The following is a 21,408-nucleotide window of genomic DNA, read 5'->3' as shown; positions in this document are numbered from 1 at the left end:
TTGGATTAAAAGTCTTCTTAAATGTTGAAAGCGCATTTATGAAGAAGAGGAAAGGAAGGGGGAATGTAATAATGTACTTCCAAATTTTAATAATGCATTTTTTAAATGATAACATTTGAATTGATATTGAAAATATTTTTTAAAAAACGTGTTGATGAAACCTTTTGATTTTCTGTCGAAATTTTAACCAATTTTGATAGATCGTGTGACACTTTTTAAAAATGACCCGCGCAATTTTGGCTAAAAATTCTTCAAAACTGTTCAAAAAAAAGTTTTCACATGAATTTTTGATATTTTGCTGTAATTTTAATCCATTCTAGAGAACCCCCGAAAAATCATTAACCCAATGTTTGGCACAATGCTCAAAAAACAATATGTCGTCTGAAAATTTGAATTTTTTGTAAAATTTTAAGCCATTTTGATAGCTTGCATGATAACGAGTATTTTTTCAAAAAACCCCGAAAAATCATTTCCTAATTTTGGTACAAAATTTTTCAAAAATGCTCAACAAAATGGTTTCGTCTCAATGTTTGATTTTTTTTTTGAAAAATTTCGACCCATTTTGATAAGTTGCATGGATTTTTTTTCAAGTTCCAAAAATTATGAAATTCATGATCCAATTTTAAGTGCCAAAATTGTCAAAACTTGACAAAAAAAAATTATTTGTAATACGAGTACCTAGATCTTTTTTTTTCAACATTTTTTTTATACTGGGTGTGTGTAATTGCCAAGATTTTGTTTTCAATTCATTTGCAGATTTATGTATTTTTATTTTTAATTTTTTTTCTTCAAATTGTTTATGTTCGCAGAACTCTTGGGAACTGCCGTGACTCAAGAAATTATCGAAAATCATAAAATCAATATGACCTCGAATGGGGGAATTTCGCTGTTGGAGGATCAATGAAGAAAAATGTAGCATAGGTAAGTTGATTATTAAGCACATAATTTGCATTCTTTATTACTGACTATTGAACCTGTAGCCCTTCAGCCCTTCTTAAACAGTTTATGTAGGTATTGTAGATTAGCATAGCTATTATATTGTGATTTAAAATTTGTACGATAATTTTGAATTACGTTGAAAAATTTATCAAGTTGTTTAGAGGAGGGCTATTTTGCGAGAGAACCTTTTTTAATGGCCTTGATCAAACGGTTGTCCCTTCAGTTTCCAGATTAGACGCGTTTCGAATCGACGAGAGGCGTTAGTGCCTACAGGGTGTCCAATAATATACCTAGAGTATAGCTGACGAGAATTTTCGAGACAAAATGTGGATACCTATTACCTATACTCGTATTTCGTCGCGAAAATTGTCGCCAACCATGCTCGATGTTATTGGGCACCCTGTACCAATTAAGTACATATCTATATTCAGTTCAATTACTCGCATATGTGTTTGCATTATGTATTTTCATACGTAGGTTACGATCAATTACAATACATATCTAGATACCCATAACTTCTGATAAAAAATTATCATCTCCAGACTCTGTGTACCTCTCTCTTCGCTCATTCAGTTATACCTACTTTGCTTTTATGTGGTACTATCTACTCGGTTTGTTTATTCGCTGTGCTTACATTACATACGTATACATTTCATTCGGGTTCGTTAACATTCGTTCAATTCGTTGAAAGAAGACTCGCTAAAATGTTGTCGTTACGATTAATTATTTTCGGAGGTTCGTTTCTAAGTTGTTTCCAATTCGTTTTAAATTATCGCGTGTTAGCTATTATCACTACAATCAGCCATAGCCATTTTTTATCACTGGAACGTATTCTTTCCGAGTTGACCGAACGTGGACATCAAGTGACAGTTTTCTCGAACCACGCTGAAAAACTGAAATCTCCCAATTTCGTCGCCATTGATGGGACATCATGTAGCACAAAAGGGCTCCCAGATACCGTGCAGGATGAATTGCTGACTGGTTTCGTACCCGTGTTTATTGACGATTTGGAACATTTTTACGATAATTTACTAGTATCCGAATGTTATTTAAAATTGAATTCGTATCAAGAACTGATTAAATCCAATCAGTCTTTTGATGTAGTTATGGTCGAGTATTTCAATTTTAGATTGTTTACCGAATTAGGGTACATTTTTAAAGCTCCTGTCATACATTACAGTTCGCTAATTCCTCCACCTTGGGTTGCTTGGGATTATGGGTATCCACTTGACCCATCTTACATCCCGAATTTTTTGGGAAGTGTTGGTAGTACAAAAATGAACTTCTTTGAAAGATTACGTAATACGGTGGAAGTTGCGATAATGGTGTTGGTCGATCAACTGATGATGTCTGGTAAAACTCAAGAACTTGTTAATCAATACGCCGGTACTGAAATTCCACCGATGGAAGAGTTGATGAGGGGTTCGTCTCTTTTGTTGGTTAATACACATCACACTGTAAGTGGAGTACGTCCTGTTGTTCCCAATGTTGTTGAAATTGGCGGAGTTCATATAAAAGAAGCGAAAAAATTACCTCAGGTATGATATTCTAATGTTTCCCATGTCTTATCAGTTTAATTTATTGTTTGATAAAATTAGCTTGTCTCAGAACATACGTTGGGAGGGCTTATTCGAATTCAAGTCTTAATTCATGTTCAAGTCTCGCGAGTCACGAATGAACCCCTTTCGAGTTTTCGAGTGAATTATAACGATGTTGATTCGATTTCGATTATTTTTTAATTTAACGTTGTTCGTGCAATTGTTAAAATGCATTTTGACTTATCGCATCTTGGCAGTTTCTCCAATCATAGCGTCGAGCCATTTTAAAACAATGGAACCTATTTTATTAGAACTAGCCAACCGCGGACACCAAGTAACAGTTGTATCGAATTTTCCTCAAAAAACTGCAGTATCGAATTACTTCGATATCGACTTCACTGCCTGCAATGCAGGTCGTTTTTCAAACAGGAGCATTGCAACTATTGCGAAAGAATCTAGAGGGAACGGGACCAGGTTTATTCGTGGACTGAATGCATTTTATAAAAGTATGACTTCTGCAGAATGCTACTTGAAAGTGGAATCGTTTCAAAAATTACTTCAGTCCAATCAAACATTCGATTTGGTGATGTGGGAATATTTTCATACCAGGCTGTATAATATCCTAGGATTTGTGTTCAAAGCGCCGGTAATTCATGTTATTAGTTCGCCCATCTTGCCTCCTTGGGTTTCATTAGATTATGGAAATCCTCAGAACCCATCTTACATCAGACATTTCCTTTCGAATGTGAATCAGCTGAAGGTGAACTTCTTTGGGAGAGTCCAAAATACCATTGAGCTGGTAGTTATGTTATCAACTGATAAGTTGCTTTATTCAAGAATTACTCAGGATTTCGTGTCTCGTTACTTTGAATCTAATATTTCTCCGGAGGAATGGAGTAAAATTGCGTCTGTTGCGTTGGTAAATTCTCATCATTCAGTGAGTGGTTCTCGGCCATTGGTTCCAAATGTTATTGAAATTGGAGGTGTGCATATTCAACAAGCTAAAAACGTACCAGAGGTAATTTTTAGACTAAAGATATTATAATACGTACTTACCTACCTACAAGGGAACCTTTTGAACTGGAATTTTTGGATTTGAACGAAACCAAGAGCAGTTCTTGAAATCCCCTCATAACTAAAATTTCTGTCATTGACCCTTAAATGCCTGGCAGAAGTTCAACCGATAAATTTCAAGAATTTTCATGATAGAAGTAGGGCTGAACTATCAGATCATAAAAATTATTTTGAGTAATCACACATTTGAAAATTGAGAATTTTCTCCAAAAAATAATGCTGATTTCCAAACCCAAATTTAAAGATGCGGAAGGAAACAAAAAGTCAAGTTGATAAAAAGGGTATTCCCAGGTAAAATAGGTGAAATGCCCCTGTCTTCGAATTTTTGAAATTTTGATGAAACATTGTTGGGTACCTTTAAAAAAAAAGTTCGAGGCAAACAAATTCCCCCACCCCATCCCCCTTGCCCGCAATGGCGAAAAAACGTATTTTTTTTGGGGGGGGAATCAGACTTTGATCAGTTTACATTTTTTTCGATTACATCTGAATTATTTTTAATGAATTTTTCATCTCATTTATAAATTTTCTTTGGAATTTGATTTTTTTTTCAAATTTCGTAATTTCTCAATTATTTTTACATCGAAATGAGAAACTTACATCTCAAATTTCTCCTTCGATTCCCAAAATAGAATTTCAAACAATTTCCAAAATCTTTGCTCTTTTTCTCACTGCACAAAATTTTATTTTACTCAGAGATAACATTTTTTAGAATTAGAAAACTTTTACCTTTTTTTCTGAAATTTGAACTCCAAAATAAAATTTAATCAGAATTGAAATCCTCGGAATTATTTACTTAACCCTATTTTATCTCAATTTTTTTCTTGAAAACTGTCGAAGGTGTTGAAAAAAGAGAGTAAAATTTCGTGTTTTTTGGAGCATACTCGTAAAATTTTTCGTTAGAATCGTAAAAACGTGATTTTAACGTTTTTTCAAAGAGTAATATTTATCTCAGAATATTTGATCCAAAATAGCCCAATTATTAAAAGTTACAAGAAAAATTTTGCTAATGTTCAATTTATTTGAAAAAATTAGCCCGAACTTCTTTTTTAGGTGTGTCGTCGTGTGTCTAAAGTGGGGAGGGCTCTAAAAAATGGGTTCAAAATTACAAATAAATACAGGAAGCTCAATTAAACTTTTTCACCAATATAATAAATTGAATATATTCTTCAAAACGTTACGTTTGGCGCAAATCGGGGGTCTCTAGTTTTCCAGGGGTTCTCAAAATATCGAAATTGCAAAAAATTGGAAAATTGGATTTGTTAAAAATTCAAGTTCATTTTTCGATTTTGGGCTAATTTTTGAAAATTTGAAAATTCAAGGAAGCTGTTTCAAGGGTGGTTTTTCCAACTTTTTCATAAAATACATATGAGGGGGGGGGGAATGAACCAATGCAATGTGGATAATTTCTTCAATAATAATTCAACTCTCACACATCAACTACTTGCTAGTTTTGGACCAATTCTGGAGCCTCTAGCGGTTTTTCAACTTTCTCTAGAAACTTTAAATCAGTGTTGAAAGTCCAAAAATAAACCTTAGAACCTTTTTGGGCAACCCCCCGACCGTTTCAAGTGGTTAGAGCGAAATTCCAGGAGTGCCAGTTCAAAAGTGAATTTCGAATTAATTTGTCAACTCCAGAAAAAGTGAAAAAAATTCAAATTTTCAAACCTCATCCAGTGTGTCTACACAATCACTTGACTCGAAAACAATCGCAATTTCACATTTTTGCAGCCTCCAGTTAGTTTTTGAATTCCTCCCGAAAGTTCAAATTTCCTACTCTGAAGGGACCAGAAATGAGCAGCCCAATAAGGACCGACCGAGGTTACAGGTCCTAAAGTTTATTTTTGGTGATTTGAGATATTTAGAGAAATTATTAAACTCATCATTGAGGGCATCAAAAATGTGAATACGATTTTTTTCGAGTTTGATGATGGTGCAGCCATGATTTATGTCCTGCATTATCAAAATTCAAGACCAAGTTGACCTTTGAAAAAAAAACTTTGAATTAATTAGAATGTGGAAAGTGATAATATTCTACTGTTTCTGGTATATCTTATCAAATTTTAATATTTACCGATTGTCAGATAAAAATAGTTCATTTTAAAACATAGTCTAGATTTAATAATTACTGCTTCGCATTCAAGTCGAATTCGCGTTCAACGGTTCACGTCTCGCAAATGAAACAATATTTTAAAGCGTAATAATCATAATGTTGCTGGTTCAGTTTCGATTCATCTTCGGTTTTACATTTCTCGTACAATTGTTAAAATGTATTTCGGCTCATCGCATCCTAGCAGTCTCTCCATTCATATCGTACAGTCATTTCAAAACAATGGAGCCTATATTATTGGAATTAGCTAACCGTGGACATCAAGTAACAGTGATATCGAATTATCCTCAAAAAACTCCGGTACCCAATTATTTAGATATTGACTTCACCGCTTGCAATAAAGTTCTCTTTGCAAACGTCAGCATTACAACTCATCCGACGGAATCTAGTGCAGTAAGGTTAATATTCATGCTGAGTACTTTGCATAAAAGCATAACTTCTGCAGAATGTTACCTGAAAGTAGAATCGTTTCAAAAATTACTGCGATCCAATCAAACATTCGATTTGGTAATGTCGGAATATTATCACAGCCAGTTGTACGATACATTAGGGTTGGTATTTGGAACACCGGTGATGCATGTTATCAGCGTACCCATGATACCTCCTTGGGTCTCGTCGTACTATGGAAATCCTCAGAATCCATCTTATATTAGACATTTTCTTTCGAATGTGGATCAAAGAATGAGCTTTTTTGAAAGAGTCCAGAATACGATCGAGCTGGCTGTTATGTTGTTAGCTGATAAGTTGTTTTATTCGAGAATTACTCGGGAATTTGCGTATCGTTACTTTGGATCGAGTATTCCTAGTACGGGAGAGTGGACGAGAACTGCGTCTCTTGCATTGGTGAATTCTCATCATTCGGTGAGTGGCGTTCGGCCATTGGTTCCAAATGTCATTGAAATCGGAGGCATCCATATTAAACAGGCTGCAGTTTTACCAGAGGTAATTTTTTACGAGAGGGTATCGTATGCTTAATTAGACCGGAGTTGATTGATTTTCACCGACTGGTCAAAATGATAGCTCGATTCTAGCGTTAGTTTCAGTACCTACTGAAAAATGCCATCTATAGTATACAGCTACAAGCAAAAAAAGTTCACCAGGCTCTCATTCGGCCCCCATTACACCTAGGAAGCTGATTTTTTTTTTAAAAGAAAGCCCTCGACGAGTACTTGATGCGAGAACTATAGCGAAGGCCCAATTTTGATTTTAAGGGCCTCAAATTTCAGAGAAAGGGGGCTAAAGTCAACATAAAAAAATTTTGGGAATACACTTTCTTCCAAATTGCGTTTTAAACCTAATTTCAAAATTTGAACCAATTTGGTCCCATACAGAGGGAGAAATGGCCCAAAAACCAATTTTTGGACCCCCTCCTCTAAATTTATGAAAACTGAACCGATTTTGCTCATTTTTTTTTTTCAAAATATTCCTTATGACGTGTAGATATGTTATAAAACATTTGTAATTCAAAATTTTTTAGTTTAAGCATGAAAAATTAAAAATCAAAAAAGCATTATTTTGAACAATCATAACTTTGAACTTTAATTTCTCAGCCGAATATTTCCAATTTGCTAAGCATTTTATTTATCATCAAAATAATAGTAAACAAAAAATCCAACTTATACTTTTCAGCCGAGTATTTCTCTTTTCAAGTACTCATTTTGCTTAGTAATATATAGTTTGTTGTAAGGAAAGGGACTTGGGGGCAACCTTGAAAAGCGAGCTCTAAGAGATAAAAGGGATAGCGATGGGGGGTTTTCCTATATAAAGTTGCTGAGAAAACACAATTCTTAATATCTGTCCTTCGGAAGGTGACCAGTACTAGAGGGCTAAAAGAAGAGTCGAAGTTCCAAGTTCTGTGAGCCAGAAAGGTGTTTAAACTGAAATCGCACCTTTTTGGTCCGGGGGGGGGGGGGTTACTGAAGGGCTACTTAGGTGACACTACTTCCTAAGAATTGCCCCTCCCTCTGAGTACCTCTTGTTAAACCAGGGTAGGTATCTAAGAAGTAATGAAAGTAGTGATTTTAAAAATGGGTAGTGTAAGTAGTGAGAAAGTAGTGAATTTAGTCAGAAAGGTAGTGAAAAAATGAAAAAGTTCACTAATGCGTTCATTTGTATTGTTTTTTTGTCCTGTAAAAAATTTGACTTTTAAAATTTTTTTGTGTATGGTCGGGGGGGGGGGTCGAGTGGAGAGCTTTCTCAAAATTTGGTTGAAAAAAAGTTAATGTAAAAAGTAGTGATTTTTTTCAAATAAAATTCCGTTACTAAATACTTATTACTTACCATGATCAACTTCTAGTAATTTTCATTCAAGTATTGGGGGGGAGGAGGAGGGGGGGGTCAATTCGACAAATTTTATGACACTTTCTGCAGCTTTGATAAATCATTATTCAATTTTGGAAATTTTCGATTAATTCTGGTATTTTTTAATAATGCAGTCTGTGCAAAATTTTATCCAAATGAGACATTTTCTCAAATTTTTGTCGTTTTCTGATACCTAATCCATCAATTTTTGATATTTTTGAGTGATTTTTACAATCAGTTTTATAATTTTTATACTTTATTTGTGAATAAGTAATAAGTATTAATTTCTGGCTCTTTATTAAATATGGAGATGCTGATAATTTTTACTTTGGCCTTCCACTATTATTATTTTATATGGGATACGATGATACATATCTGTTGATTGATCAATAATTTTATAACTAACTAATCCATTTTAATTTTTCTTTGTTTCAGGTGAGTACAATTTCCTTCCAAAAATTATAGAATATGAACTCGTGTATGAGAATAAGTAGGTAAGTAATTTTATAATCCTTATGAGAAAAGTTACGTAAGTCACTTGTCACGGAATTTGAAAATCAGCTGAATTTGAACGAATACGAATTTGGAAACAGTAGATCAAATTTTTAAGTTCACAAACGATTTTGATTTTTAATGAATTTTTAAAAAACCTAAACTTGGGTCAAAAATGGGAAAAAAATCAAAATTTTACCAAATGGACCAAAAGAGAGCTGAAATTTGGTATGTGTCCAGTTTTCGACCCTCCAAATCGATTGAAAACAGTTTCAAACCTTGAACAAATCTATTGAAATTAATAAATAGGTATGAACATAGTTTTTTTAAAAATTTTCCTGTGAAAAATGCGACTTTATTAATTTTTTTTTGTGTGGTGGAGGAGGAGGATGGCGTCGAGTGGAGAGCTTTCTGAGTGATTTTTTCAAAAAAATTCTGTTAGATACCATTTGTCAACCCTTTATAATAGCTTCAGTTTTCAAAATTTTCCGTCAACTTCCTCAAGTGTTTGAAGATTGGCTCATGGCTAAAAACAGAGCGTATTTTAACAGTAATATTTTCAACATTTAATAATTACGTAATATTGTCAATAATCCTATACTAACTGACAAGCTAGGTACTTACACTTAAGGAGAGGTGGGTCCGATAGTCACCGTCGCGTGAAAAAGTGACGGGTTTCTACATGCTTTATCGGTGTAAAATCATAAAATACCTACTTGAATCGAAAATTCTGATATAGGTGAAGTTGAAAAACGACCAGTACCTAATAATCTATGACGTAATAGGTAATTATAATATTTTTTTGGTGTTATCAAATTGTATTAAATATTTATTCTTTGATAAAAAATTGGTTGTTTACGATTGTAAGTTCATTCGGGTATCCAGATTCGAGCTAAGTTCGCGTTCAAGTTTCGTCTGCAAAAATATCTCCCGCTGAATTTGTGATTACAATTAGGTATTCGGAATTCTTCCTTCATCCGGTTGAAAATTAAAAGTTCACCAGTCATGAATGTCGCTGCAATTATTCTATTGCTCATTTCGTCATGTTCGTTCTCCTTCGGTTCGCGTATCCTCGCCATGATCACTTCAATGAGCCGGACTCATTTCACAGTGATCGAACCTTTACTCATTGAACTGATCAATCGAGGTCACCAAGTAACATTTATATCGAATCTTCCCCTGGGAAACGGAGTTACCAACTACACCTTCTTCGACATCTCTTACTGTCATCCTAGAGGAGGAGATGTGAGCATATTACCATTAGACGGACATCACGAGATTACCTCAAACATAGGTACTTATCAGATATTATATGGTAACCTTCGCAGTACCGAATGTGTTTTTAAATCATCTCAATTTCAAGATTTCTTGAAATCTGAACCGAACTTTGATCTAGTTATTGACGAGTATTTCAACTCCAGACTATTCACCGCGTTTGGTTTCATTTTCAAGTGCCCTGTCGTGGTTTTTAGTGCGTGTATAATGCCTACTTGGGTTCGTAGTGATCTCGGTGATATCTATAATCCATCGTTCGTTCCGTATTTTTTGGGGTTTAGCGCTTCACGTATGGATTTTTTGGACAGACTTAGAAATACTTTGGAGGTGGCTGGTGGCATGGTCGTACATATATGAGATGATTTTCAATTCCGAATCGCAACGATATTCGAAGGAATATTTTTCACCTTCGATTCCCGATTTGAAGAAACTCGTGGCGAACGTATCCTTAGCTTTGGTAAACACGCATTATTCGTATTTTGGAGCTCTTCCTCGAGTACCAGGGATTATCGAGGTTGGAGGAATTCATATATCACCTGCTCAAAAATTACCCAAGGTAATGTTTTATCGTGGTTTTTTTGACCATTTGATGCTAGCACAACTCATAGCGAAGTGGAAAAATGTATTTTTTGGGCAATAAACGGCAAATCATGATAACGCTTTGAAGTTTGGTATGATGAACATTGAACAAGGACGCCATAGTCAATTTTTAGGCGGGGGGGGGCAATCACCAAGTCCCATAGGATGAGAGATTTTAGTACTGAAAAGTTAAGTTGATAGAAAAGGAAAAAGGAAAGCTCGAAAAATGACATGATTTAAAATGCTAAAGAGAAAATTGTTTCATCCTATTCTTTATGTCCAATGGGAACTATTGAAAGTTGTTCAAACCCCCCTCCTCCTCCCAAAAAAAGAAAAGTGCGAGCTTTATTGGAAACCCAGGTTTTTTCATTAAAGAATGAGGGGGGGGGGTGTACTGAAAAAACAGGGTGTCCACAATATGTCAGGAAAACCGGGAAAAGTCAGGGAATTTTGGAAATTCACAGCATTTTTCACTCAAAAGCCAGGGAATTTTGTGAAAGGTTACTTCAAACAGATTTTTCCATTTCTCATAATGAAAAAATTCACCTTCGCTTTGCTCGGGCAATTTTTTCGCTGGTCGGTTTTGTCATCAATCTCCAAATTCTTAGAAAGTCTTGTTTTTTGCAAAAATTGTTGAAGTCTTACATTTTATCAACTTATGAGTTGAGTATCATTAATAAATCTCGCTCTTTAGCGCTAAAATGTTTCGCTTTTTTGATAAAAACGGTTAAGAAGCCCTGCCTTTTACTGAAATTATTGTGGAAGTCTCGTTTTCTGTCAAAAATAGCAAAAAGTCTCGATTTTTTAGCCTAAATTGTCAAGAATTTTCTTTTTTTTTTGGCAAAAAAGATACATACTAAGAATTGTGTTGTTTTTTGCATACGAAAACTCCCACTCTTTTCCAATAATAGTTCTAATATGTCGTTTTTTCGCCAGGAATCGTTAAAAAACCTTTTCTTTTGCTGAAATTGTCAAAAGACTTGTGTATTCATTGCCAGAAATCGCAAAAATAAAAATTCTCAATTTTTGGTCTACTAAAATTATCTAGGTAAGTACCAAAAATAATCATTTTTTTTTAAATCAAAAAGTTGCCAAATTTTTTGTAGTTCAACTTTTTTGGCAAAAATTTGAAAAAGGAATTGCCAAAATGTCCTGCGTTTTGCTGATAAATGATAAAGCATGAACTCGCGTGTATGAGAATAAGTAAGTATGTAATTTCATAATCCTCATGAGAAAAGCAACGTAAGTCACTTCTACACCTGTGACCTTTTATTTTCAACGGAAAATCCGGAAAAAAAATTCTAAAATCACGAAATTTGAAAATCAGCTGAAATAATTGCCCATCAGGTTTGAACGAATACGAATTTGGAAACAGTAGATCTTTTCGAGTTCACAAACGATTTTGATTATTTAATGAATTTTTAAAAAATCAAACCTGGGTTAAAAAAGGAAAAAAATTAAAATTTTACCAAATGGACCCAGAGAGCTGAAATTTGGTGTGTGTCCTGTTTTCGACCCTCCAACTCGATTGGAAACGGTTTCGAACCATTTTGAGCCGTTAGTTCTGGACCATCCTAGCAGATTTCTGAAAATTGAAATTTTCACAACATTTTACTCAATCGAGTTGTTGAAATTAAATTTATTTAGTACCCCATTTTTAATATGCTGAGTCGATGGGAGGTAGTTTCAGGCTGTTCTGAAGCCTTCTGGTATATTTTGAAAATTTCAGATTTTCTAAAAAGTGGTCAAAAACCGGTGGAAATTAACTCGAGCGTCATTTCTTTCAAATTACAGAGTATCTAACAAGCAGTGAAAGTAGTGAAAAATTGGCAATTTTAAAAATGGGTAAGTGTGAGCACCTACTGAAAAAAGAGAATTTAGTCAAAAAGATAGTAAACCTTCCACTTATTGAAAAAATTGATTGAAATTAAGAAATAATGTGTAGGTAGGCCTAAATACTTTTCTTCCAATTTAAATTTTTTTGAAAATTTTCCTGTTAAAAATTTGTGTTTGTTAATTTTTTTCGTGTGGGGGAGGGAGATGGGGTAGAGTGGAAAGCTTTCTGAAAATTTGGTTGAAGACAGGTAGTAAAAAAATTAGTGAAAAAGTAGTGATTTTTTCGAAAAAAATTCTGTTAGATTTTTTCGTCAACTTCCTTGAGTGTTTGAAGATTGGTTCATGGCTAAGAACAGAGCGTATTTTAACAGTAATATTTTCAACATTTGAAAATTAATATTGTCAATAATCTGATACTAACTGACAAGCTATAGACTTACAATTTAGGAGGTAGGTGCGATAGTCGCCGTCGCGTGAAAAAGTGGCGGGTGAGACGGGTGTCTGAATGCTTAATTGGCTGTGGACTGTGAAATCAAATCACAAATACATACTTACCTTGAATCGAATATTATGATATATGTGAAGGTGAAAAACGACCAGAATGCACGTTATGTTTTCTAATAATGTATGGCGTAATTGGTGATTATAAGTATTTTTTTGGTATCAAATTGCACCTATTAAATATTTATTCTTCGATAAAAAATAAGTCGCTTAAGATTGTAAGTTCATTCGGTATCCAGATTCAAACTAAGTTCGCGTTCAAGTTTCGCGTGCAAAAATATTTCCTGATGAATTATGATTACAATTTTTTGAAATTCTTTCTTCTTCGTGTTCCAAATTAAAAAAGTTTACCAGTCATGAATTTCGCTGCAATTGTTCTTTTGCTCACTTTGTCATGTTCGTTCACCTTCGGTTCGCGTATTCTCGCCATGATCACTTCGATGGGTGGTCCGTCTCATTTCAACGTGATCGAACCTTTACTCATTGAACTGATCAATCGAGGTCACCAAGTGACATTTATATCGAATCGTCCCCTAGGAAATGGAGTTACCAACTACACCTTCTTCGACATCTCTTACTGTCATCCTAGAGGAGATGTGAACATATTACCATTGGACAAACACCACGAGACTACTTCCAACATTGGTACTTATCAGGTATTATATGACCTCCTTCGCAGTACCGAATGTATTTTTAAATCATCTCAGTTTCAAGATTTCCTGAAATCTGAACCGAAATTCGATCTAGTTCTTGTCGAATATTTCACCTCGAGACTATTCACCGCGTTTGGTTTCATTTTCAAGTGTCCTGTGGTAGTTTTTAGTGCGTGTATAATGCCTACTTGGGTTCGTAGTGATCTCGGTGATATCTATAATCCATCGTTCGTTCCGTACTTTTTGGGGTTTAGCGCTTCGCGTATGGATTTTTTGGACAGACTTAGAAATACTTTGGAGGTTGCTGGTGGAATGGCCATATATGAGATGATTTTCCATTCTGAATCACAACGATATTCGGAGGAATATTTTTCACCTTCGATTCCCGATTTGAAGAAACTCGTGGCTAATGTGTCCTTAGCTTTGGTAAATACTCATTATTCGTATTTTGGAGCTCTTCCTCGAGTACCTGGGATTATTGAGGTTGGAGGAATTCATATATTAAAGGCACAACAAGTACCAGAGGTAATGGTTTATCATTTTTTGTTTGTTTATTTGATGCTAACATACTCGTAGCTCATAGTTGAGTGGCTTTTATTTTTTGGGCAATAAATGTCAAATCATGATAAAGCTTTGAAATTTGGTATGATGAACAAAGTCACCAAAAGAAAATTTTTAAGCCCGAGAGGCAATCACCAAGTTCCATCGGAGGGGAAGGGGTGATTGGTGATGGGAGGGTTCAACCCCCCATCATTCAATATGGGGCTATCGGCGCGATATATATTGATGTCAATTTCACATGATTGAACTTCGCCGAGTTCGAAAATACTATTTATTACTTTCAAAATCCAAGGAAGAAGCATGCCTCAAATTTGAGATTTTCTTGGCGAGGTTTTCGCATCTTTCTCAAAAATATCCCAAAAATTAGGCCTACACGTTTTTCAACCCTAAACGACACGCTGATCTTCCTTTCAAATTTTTATTGTTATTTTCGAATTGTACCTACAGGTCGATTACAATGCAAATCGATCGTATAAACTTACGCGTACCTCTACCATGGGTGTACAGAGGGGTGTAAAGGTGCTAAAAATTGGCGTTTTTTCGGCATTTTCTTGCAAAAATCACAGTTTTTGATCTGTGCACCAGATACAATTGTCAATTGGCGGAAGAAGGTGTCATTTTTTGAATACTACAGAGCAAATGCCATCGAATAAGACTCTCTCTCAGAGGCACTTTTTATACCCCTCCTGGGAGAGAGGAGAGGCGGTCAAATTTGACACGTTTCTTACTTATGTTGAATCAATCTTAGAAATGTACGTAGGTATGTACTCGTAGTAATAAACGTTCTCGTAAATACATAAGTGTATACATTTTCCTACCGGGATAATGATGTTTGTATCGATGTTTTTTATACCGCCGAACCCAAATTTGCAATTTTTTTTGATTCCAGTCCCCCCCACTGGGGTGAGTCCATATTTTACAAAAAATCGACATGCGTACATAGATATATCGAAATGTAGGTTTTCGATGACATTGATTTCAAAAATGATATCGATTTTTCATTTGAATCAAATCTGAGGAGGATTCAGAACAACCATCATCGAAAACTTACCTCAAAGATCTACTTTGCCATAGGTACATTTGGATGATAATCAACACCTTGCAATGAAAAGAAAGTTAATTTATTGCAAGGAACGACAGTTCAACAAAAAAATTCTCTCCATTGTGATTAAAACGACAAAAAAAAACTATAGAAATTAAGATTAACAAAGTTAGTCCCCTCATCTCCCACTCATCATCACGTTAGGTACGACCCAAATGAAAAATTGGTAGCATTTTTGAAATCTTACGTACGCTTGAGGAGGTACGTAAATGCTTTATTACTGAACAACTGAACAGCTAGGTACATACAATGTAACGATACATCGAGATAAATATTATCTATATTTTAATCTATATTCTCGTTACCTAAATACGCTCAACGCTACAAGCGTCCCCCCTTTTTATTTTTTTTTTCAACTATACAACTTAAAAACTAATGGTAACTTTACTTTTGAAAAAGGGAAACGACAAATTCAATTAAAAAAAATTTTTCGAGCATAAAAAAGAATAAAATTAGGCAAAAAAATCAGCAAATAAAATACAAATTAAAATATAGCAATCTAATTAATTTAGCAACAACCATCTCCAAATCTCACAGGTTTTCGTATGGTCCTACCACTTCGAGTACGTGGCTGAGTAGGATCTGGCGATGGAGGGAGAGGCGTTGAGGCAGGAGAGAAGGGAATGGTTCGAGCCTGACTTCGGACATAAATCGATTTTCGGTTTACTTTGGTGTTCCTCAACATCTCCTCCTCCGCCTGCCTGACATCGTAACCTTTCACAATATATTTCTGTGGCAAATCAGGCCTTTTGTCGACATTATCAGCAGCCAATGAATACTCAGGCTTCAATCTACCGATGTTGACCGAATCCTAGTTACCATTGACATCGATCAGATACCATTTTGGGGTGCGTTTTATGACAAGGTATGGCCCCTGGTATGGTGCCTCGAGCGGCATTTTGACACAATCAACACGCATGTACACTCGATCGCAGGACTTTAAATCCGGGTGTACGAACATGTCAGTGTGTCTTTTTCGGACTGGTGCAGGGCGAATACGTCAGAATGCATTACGCAGATCAGAAACATATGAGAAAGTATCTGCAATATGCTCCGAATTTTCGGAAATTTTGCATAGCAATCTCAACGTACGACCAAATGCCATTTCCGCACACGATATACCAGTATCATCCCGAGGTGACGAGCGTAAACCCAATAAAACCGCCGGTAGCACCGTGAGCCAATTTCCACCTCTGCATTTGAGTGCATCTTTCAATCTGCGATGCATGCGCTCGACCATTCCATTGGCATGGGGGTTATATGCAACAGTTTTGACTTGCTGTGAGCCCAGCAGTGTAGAAACTTGAGATAATAGCGCAGACGTAAATTGACTACCTCGATCTGTGGTCAAATAAGCAGGTACACCATACCTTGCCACCCACTGCTCAACAAAGGCTCTGGCCACAGTCTCTGCAGAAATATCACGAAGTGGCACGACCTCTAACCAGCGTGTTGCATGATCTACAAAGGTGCATAAGTATTAGTAGCCATCAGGAGTGGTAGACAATACAACGATATCCATATGTAGGTGCTCGAATCTGTCACTATTTATGGAAACACACCAACTGGAGCTTTAGTATGCCTTGTAATTTTACTTCGTTGGCATGGTTCACAGGCACGGTGCCAAATACGAACTTCTTTCTTTAAACCAGGCCAATAGTATCGATCAGCAATCAAATGTTGTGTGGCCTTCAGCCCAGGATGTGCCACATTATGTATTTTTTGAAAAACTGTTTGGCGAAGTGCTTCAGGGACGAGTGGCCTATGCTTGCCTTGAAAAATAATGAACAAAGCACACTGTTACCATTTTTATCGAACAGCTCGCCAATTTGGTGGTCATGTAGGCAGGGCTGGTGACCAAAACGATCATTTGTTCCATTCCGTTCAAGAACAAATCAATTCACATTTAATTACTGTTCTGTTCCATTTTGTTCATCATTTTTGTGTTCCTTTCTGTTTTGTTCTGTTCTGTTCCATTTTGTTCTTTTTCAGTTTTTCATTCTGTTTTGTTCTGTTCCGTTCCATTCAATTTGTTCTGTTCTGTTCTGTTCCTTTCTAACAGCGTGGAGGGAGGGGGTATCCCACCTGGCAGTGGCAGAAAAATTTTTGAACTGGACAAAGCTAGATCAAATCATCAAATTAACATGCAAAATTTGACACCATCCAAAATTAAGAGAATTTCAAGAACTGAGAAGTGCATTTTGTTTCTCATTTTTTGATGAATTTTTTAAGCTCAAATGTGGTCCCAAAATGAGAAAATACGTAGCTTGACAGGTGCGGAGGCAGGAGCGGCTGGCGCAGATCCACCGGTCATCTTTGCAAAGCACAACGAACAATAGAACGTCACAACACAAATTGTGCACAAATCCGCCAATAACGACCATAAAAAACACGCGAATACACCAGAATACTCAAAATATATTACAATGAGCGAAAATACTCAAAAAAAATCGCAAAATTGTTTACCAAAACCGTTGAAATATACATGGTTTTCAACTGAAAAAAAATTATCTCGTCACGGTCGCCACTTTGTAACGCAATAACGAGTGCTATACACGACGAATGCTTTATTACTGAACATGGCTAGGTACATACAATGCAACGATATATCGAGATAAATATTATCTATTATTCTCATTACGTAAATACGCTCAATGCTACAATTTAAAGCTCAAAAATTTAAAGTTCCGCCAGTCATGAATTTTGCAGCCATTGTTCTTTTGCTCATTTCGTTATGTTCGTTTACCTTCGGTTCGCGTATTCTCGCCATGACCACTGCAATGAGTCGGACTCATTTCAAAGTGATCGAACCTTTACTCGTTGAACTGATCAATCGAGGTCACCAAGTGACATTTATATCAAACCGTCCTCTGGGAAGTGGAGTAACCAACTACACTTTCTTTGACATCACTTACTGTCATTTAAAATATGAGGGCAAATGGTCATTGGACGTATATCACGAAGTTACTTCAATCAGAACTTATCAGTTTTTATATCATGGTATTCGTGGGACCAAATGTGTTTTTAAATCAACCCAGTTCCAAGATTTTTTGAAATCTGAACAGAAATTTGATCTAGTTCTGGCCGAGTATTTCACCTCGAGATTATTCGCCGCATTTGGTTTCATTTTCAAGTGCTCCGTAGTGGTTTTTAGTGCGTGTATATTGCCTGCATGGGTTAGTAGTGATGTTGGTGATACCTATAATCCATCGTATGTTCCGTATTTTTTGGGGTTTAGTGCTTCGCGTATGGATTTTATGGGTAGACTTAGAAATACGTTGGAAGTTGCTGGTGGTGAGATCATATTCGAGTTGATTTACAATGCTGAATCACAACGATATTTGGAGGAGTATTTTCCTCCTTCGATTCCACATTTGAAGAAGCTCGTGGCGAATGTGTCCTTAGCTTTGGTCAATACTCATTATTCGTATTTTGGAGCTTTTCCTAGAGTACCTGGGAGTATTGAAATTGGAGGAATTCATATACTAAAGGCACAACAATTACCAGAGGTAAAGTTTTATAATTTTTTTTTTGTTTATCTGATGCAAGCAAAGGATTGAATTTGACGAGTGGGTGTTGATATTGCAGTGTACCTGTTTTGATTCATTGAGCTTATGAAGATTAATTTTTTATTTCATACAAAGGTTCAAAAAATTTGCACACCATTTCATTGGTTTACTGATTCGCGATTTTTGGAAAGAGCATGTTCTGAAAACCCCATAATCAAAATTTCAACGATCCAAATTTATTTTTCGATTTTTGGCGAATTTTTGAGAATCCAATTCAGACAGGATCCAACCATTTGTGCGAATTTCAAAAAAATTTCCTACGAATGGAAAATGTTTGATTTTTAAACTGTTTTCTATGAGAATATTGCGAAACAAATTTGAAGGATTTCGACTAAATTAAGTGTGGAGACCTTCATTTTGTATTGAACATCTCTGTGTAAAAATTTTAGCTCAGGAGGTAGCTCTGGAGGGGAAATATGGGTTATTAAAGACGAGGCAATTTTGACTGTGTTGGTAAAAATGAACCAGTTTCGAAAGGTGAATATTTGAGATTCTACGTCGACCTGGGCTAATATTTCCATCAAAATTGCAGGAAAATAAATTCATGTTGAGGAAATACTGTCGCGTCGGTTATCACAATTCACAATATTAGTATTGCACGCGGTTCATGAACTACAGATATACCTACTCGGTAGGTATAGGTACTTCAATTGAATGTTGAAAGTGATAATTATGGTCTTATCTCGTTGTATTTGTAATATTTTCGTTTGATAAAAATGATTTGCCCGAAACAACAACAACTTATAAGTTCATTCAAGTATCTAGATTCGAGTTAGGTTCGTGTTTAAGTTCCGCGTGTGAAAATATCTCAAAGTAAATTATTACAATGCTGATTCAATTTCCATTATTCTTTTATTTAACTTTGTTCGTGCAATTGTTAAAGTGCATTTCGGCTTATCGCATCTTGGCAATTTCTCCATACCTATCACCCAGTCATTTCAAAAGCATGGAACCTATTTTGTTGGAATTAGCGAATCGCGGACACCAAGTAACAGTAGTATCGAATTTTCCTCAGAAAATGCCTCCATCAAATTACTCCGATATCGACTTCACAGCTTGCAATGCAGGTCCATTCTCAAATTTAAACATTGATAACATACCGGTAGAATCCAGTGTGACGAGATTAATTTATACGTTGAATGTATTATACAGAAGTTTGATTTCTGGAGAATGTTACTTGAAAGTAGAATCGTTCCGGAGATTACTTCAATCCAATCAAACGTTCGATTTAATTATCTGGGAATATTTCCATACAAGGTTATACGATGTGTTGGGTTTTATATTCAAAGCACCAGTGATTCATGTTGTCAGTCCGCCGATCTTGCCTCCATGGGTTGCATCGGACTATGGAAATCCTCAGAATCCATCTTATATCAGACATTTTCTTTCGAACGTGAATCAAAGAATGAGCTTCTTTGAAAGAGTCCAGAATACGATCGAGCTTGCTGTCATATTATCAACTGATGAGTTGTTGTATTCGAGAATTTCGCAGGAATTCGCAAATCGTTACTTCGGATCAAATATTCCTACTTTGAAAGAATTGACTAGGACAGCTTCTCTTACATTTGTTAATTCTCATTATTCGATGAATGGAGTTCGACCGCTGGTTCCAAATGTTATTGAAATTGGAGGCATTCATATTAAACAGACTGGAGTTATACCAGAGGTAATTTTTACAAGATATCCTTAGCTTTAATACGTTGTAGGCTGTACCTACATATAGGTATATTCTTTTAATTTTCTCATAATCATGTACTGTTGTGAAGGGGAGGGGGTAGGCTGTTTCAACCGGTAGAACATTTTTTGAAGTGGACAAAGCTAAACGGAAAAATCATGCAAAAAGTATACCTACATCTTCAGCTAAAATTTCAGGTGCTGAAATACATTTTTCGATTTTTGGTGAATTTTTAAAAATTGCTGGACAAAAAATGGGTGAAAAATTCAAAATTCACCAAATTCTCCTGGGAAGCTGTAATTTGGTACGTAGACTTACCCCCAATTCAGACTCGTCAAATTGATGTAAAACAGTTTTGAGCAGTTCTGAAGCCTCGTCCAGCAAAATTCTTAACAGCCAAAATTTTTACAAAATTCAATAGGTACTTATTCAACGAAGTTGATAGTGCTAAAATCATTTTGAATTTTAATTTCAACATGCCGAGTTGATTGGAGGTGATTTCAAGCCGTTCTGGATGCTCCGGTCATATATTGAAGTTCCAGATTAAAATTGTCAAAAATAATTCAGCTCGCAAAAACGATACTCTTAACACATTTATAGGTGCTGAAGTCGATTTTAACATATTTTATGGCATTTTTGGGGAAACTGGAATTTTCCAAAAAGTTAATATTGGAGGTTCCAAAATAGCTTGAAACTATCTTCAGTCGTTTCGGCTCCTCAAGAATATGGCTTAAATTGAGTATTTTTTTAAATTTTTGTAGTGGAAGAAAACCAAATAACTACTTTAGCGATCCTATAGGTATAAATTCTACCTAATCTATTTTTCAAACAATCAGCTGTTTTACTTTAAATACCATTAGCGATCCTATAGGACATGTAATGAAACTATTCATCATAACAATCAGCTGATTTATCAAAATAAACAAACTGTCAGATATTTAATCTTCTTAGCGATCCTATGGGAAGTCTACTATAACTAATTTCAATATGATTAGTCAGCTGTTTTATTTGACCTTCAAGGAGCATACTCAGTCAGCTGATAGGTCTTATTTAACCATACATTTTTATGATGAACTTAATCAGCTGATACAAATCTTAATCAGCTGATACCAATTCTCAAAACAGCTGAGATAGATTCCTCATCAGCTGAGAAGCTAGTGCACCCACCTTTTTCAGAGTATATAAACTCAGCCAATTCACTGGTAA

At 35.5% G+C, this 21,408-nt stretch overlaps 1 protein-coding gene across 4 annotated transcripts in view; it reads left to right on the top strand.

Moving 5' to 3' along the window:
* The first annotated feature begins 1,628 nt into the window (after positions 1–1,628).
* LOC135844663 (UDP-glycosyltransferase UGT5-like) overlaps positions 1,629–21,408 on the top strand; it is a 448,533-nt gene continuing 428,753 nt past the window's right edge. Inside the window, exon 1 of one of the 4 annotated variants that reach the window (XM_065362939.1) lies at positions 1,629–2,477. In XM_065362939.1, coding sequence (XP_065219011.1) covers positions 1,644–2,477 — 834 coding nt within the window. In that variant the 5' untranslated portion in view covers positions 1,629–1,643. Of the gene's footprint in view, positions 2,478–5,742; positions 6,601–12,983; positions 13,821–19,338; positions 20,194–21,408 lie in introns of those variants that run through there. The other 3 variants (XM_065362930.1, XM_065362953.1, XM_065362931.1) reach the window with 3 other exon arrangements.

This window comes from Planococcus citri, chromosome 4 (assembly GCF_950023065.1).
Source record: "Planococcus citri chromosome 4, ihPlaCitr1.1, whole genome shotgun sequence".
NCBI classification, from domain to species: Eukaryota; Metazoa; Arthropoda; class Insecta; order Hemiptera; family Pseudococcidae; genus Planococcus; species Planococcus citri.
This window is presented reverse-complemented; position numbering and strand designations above follow the sequence as displayed.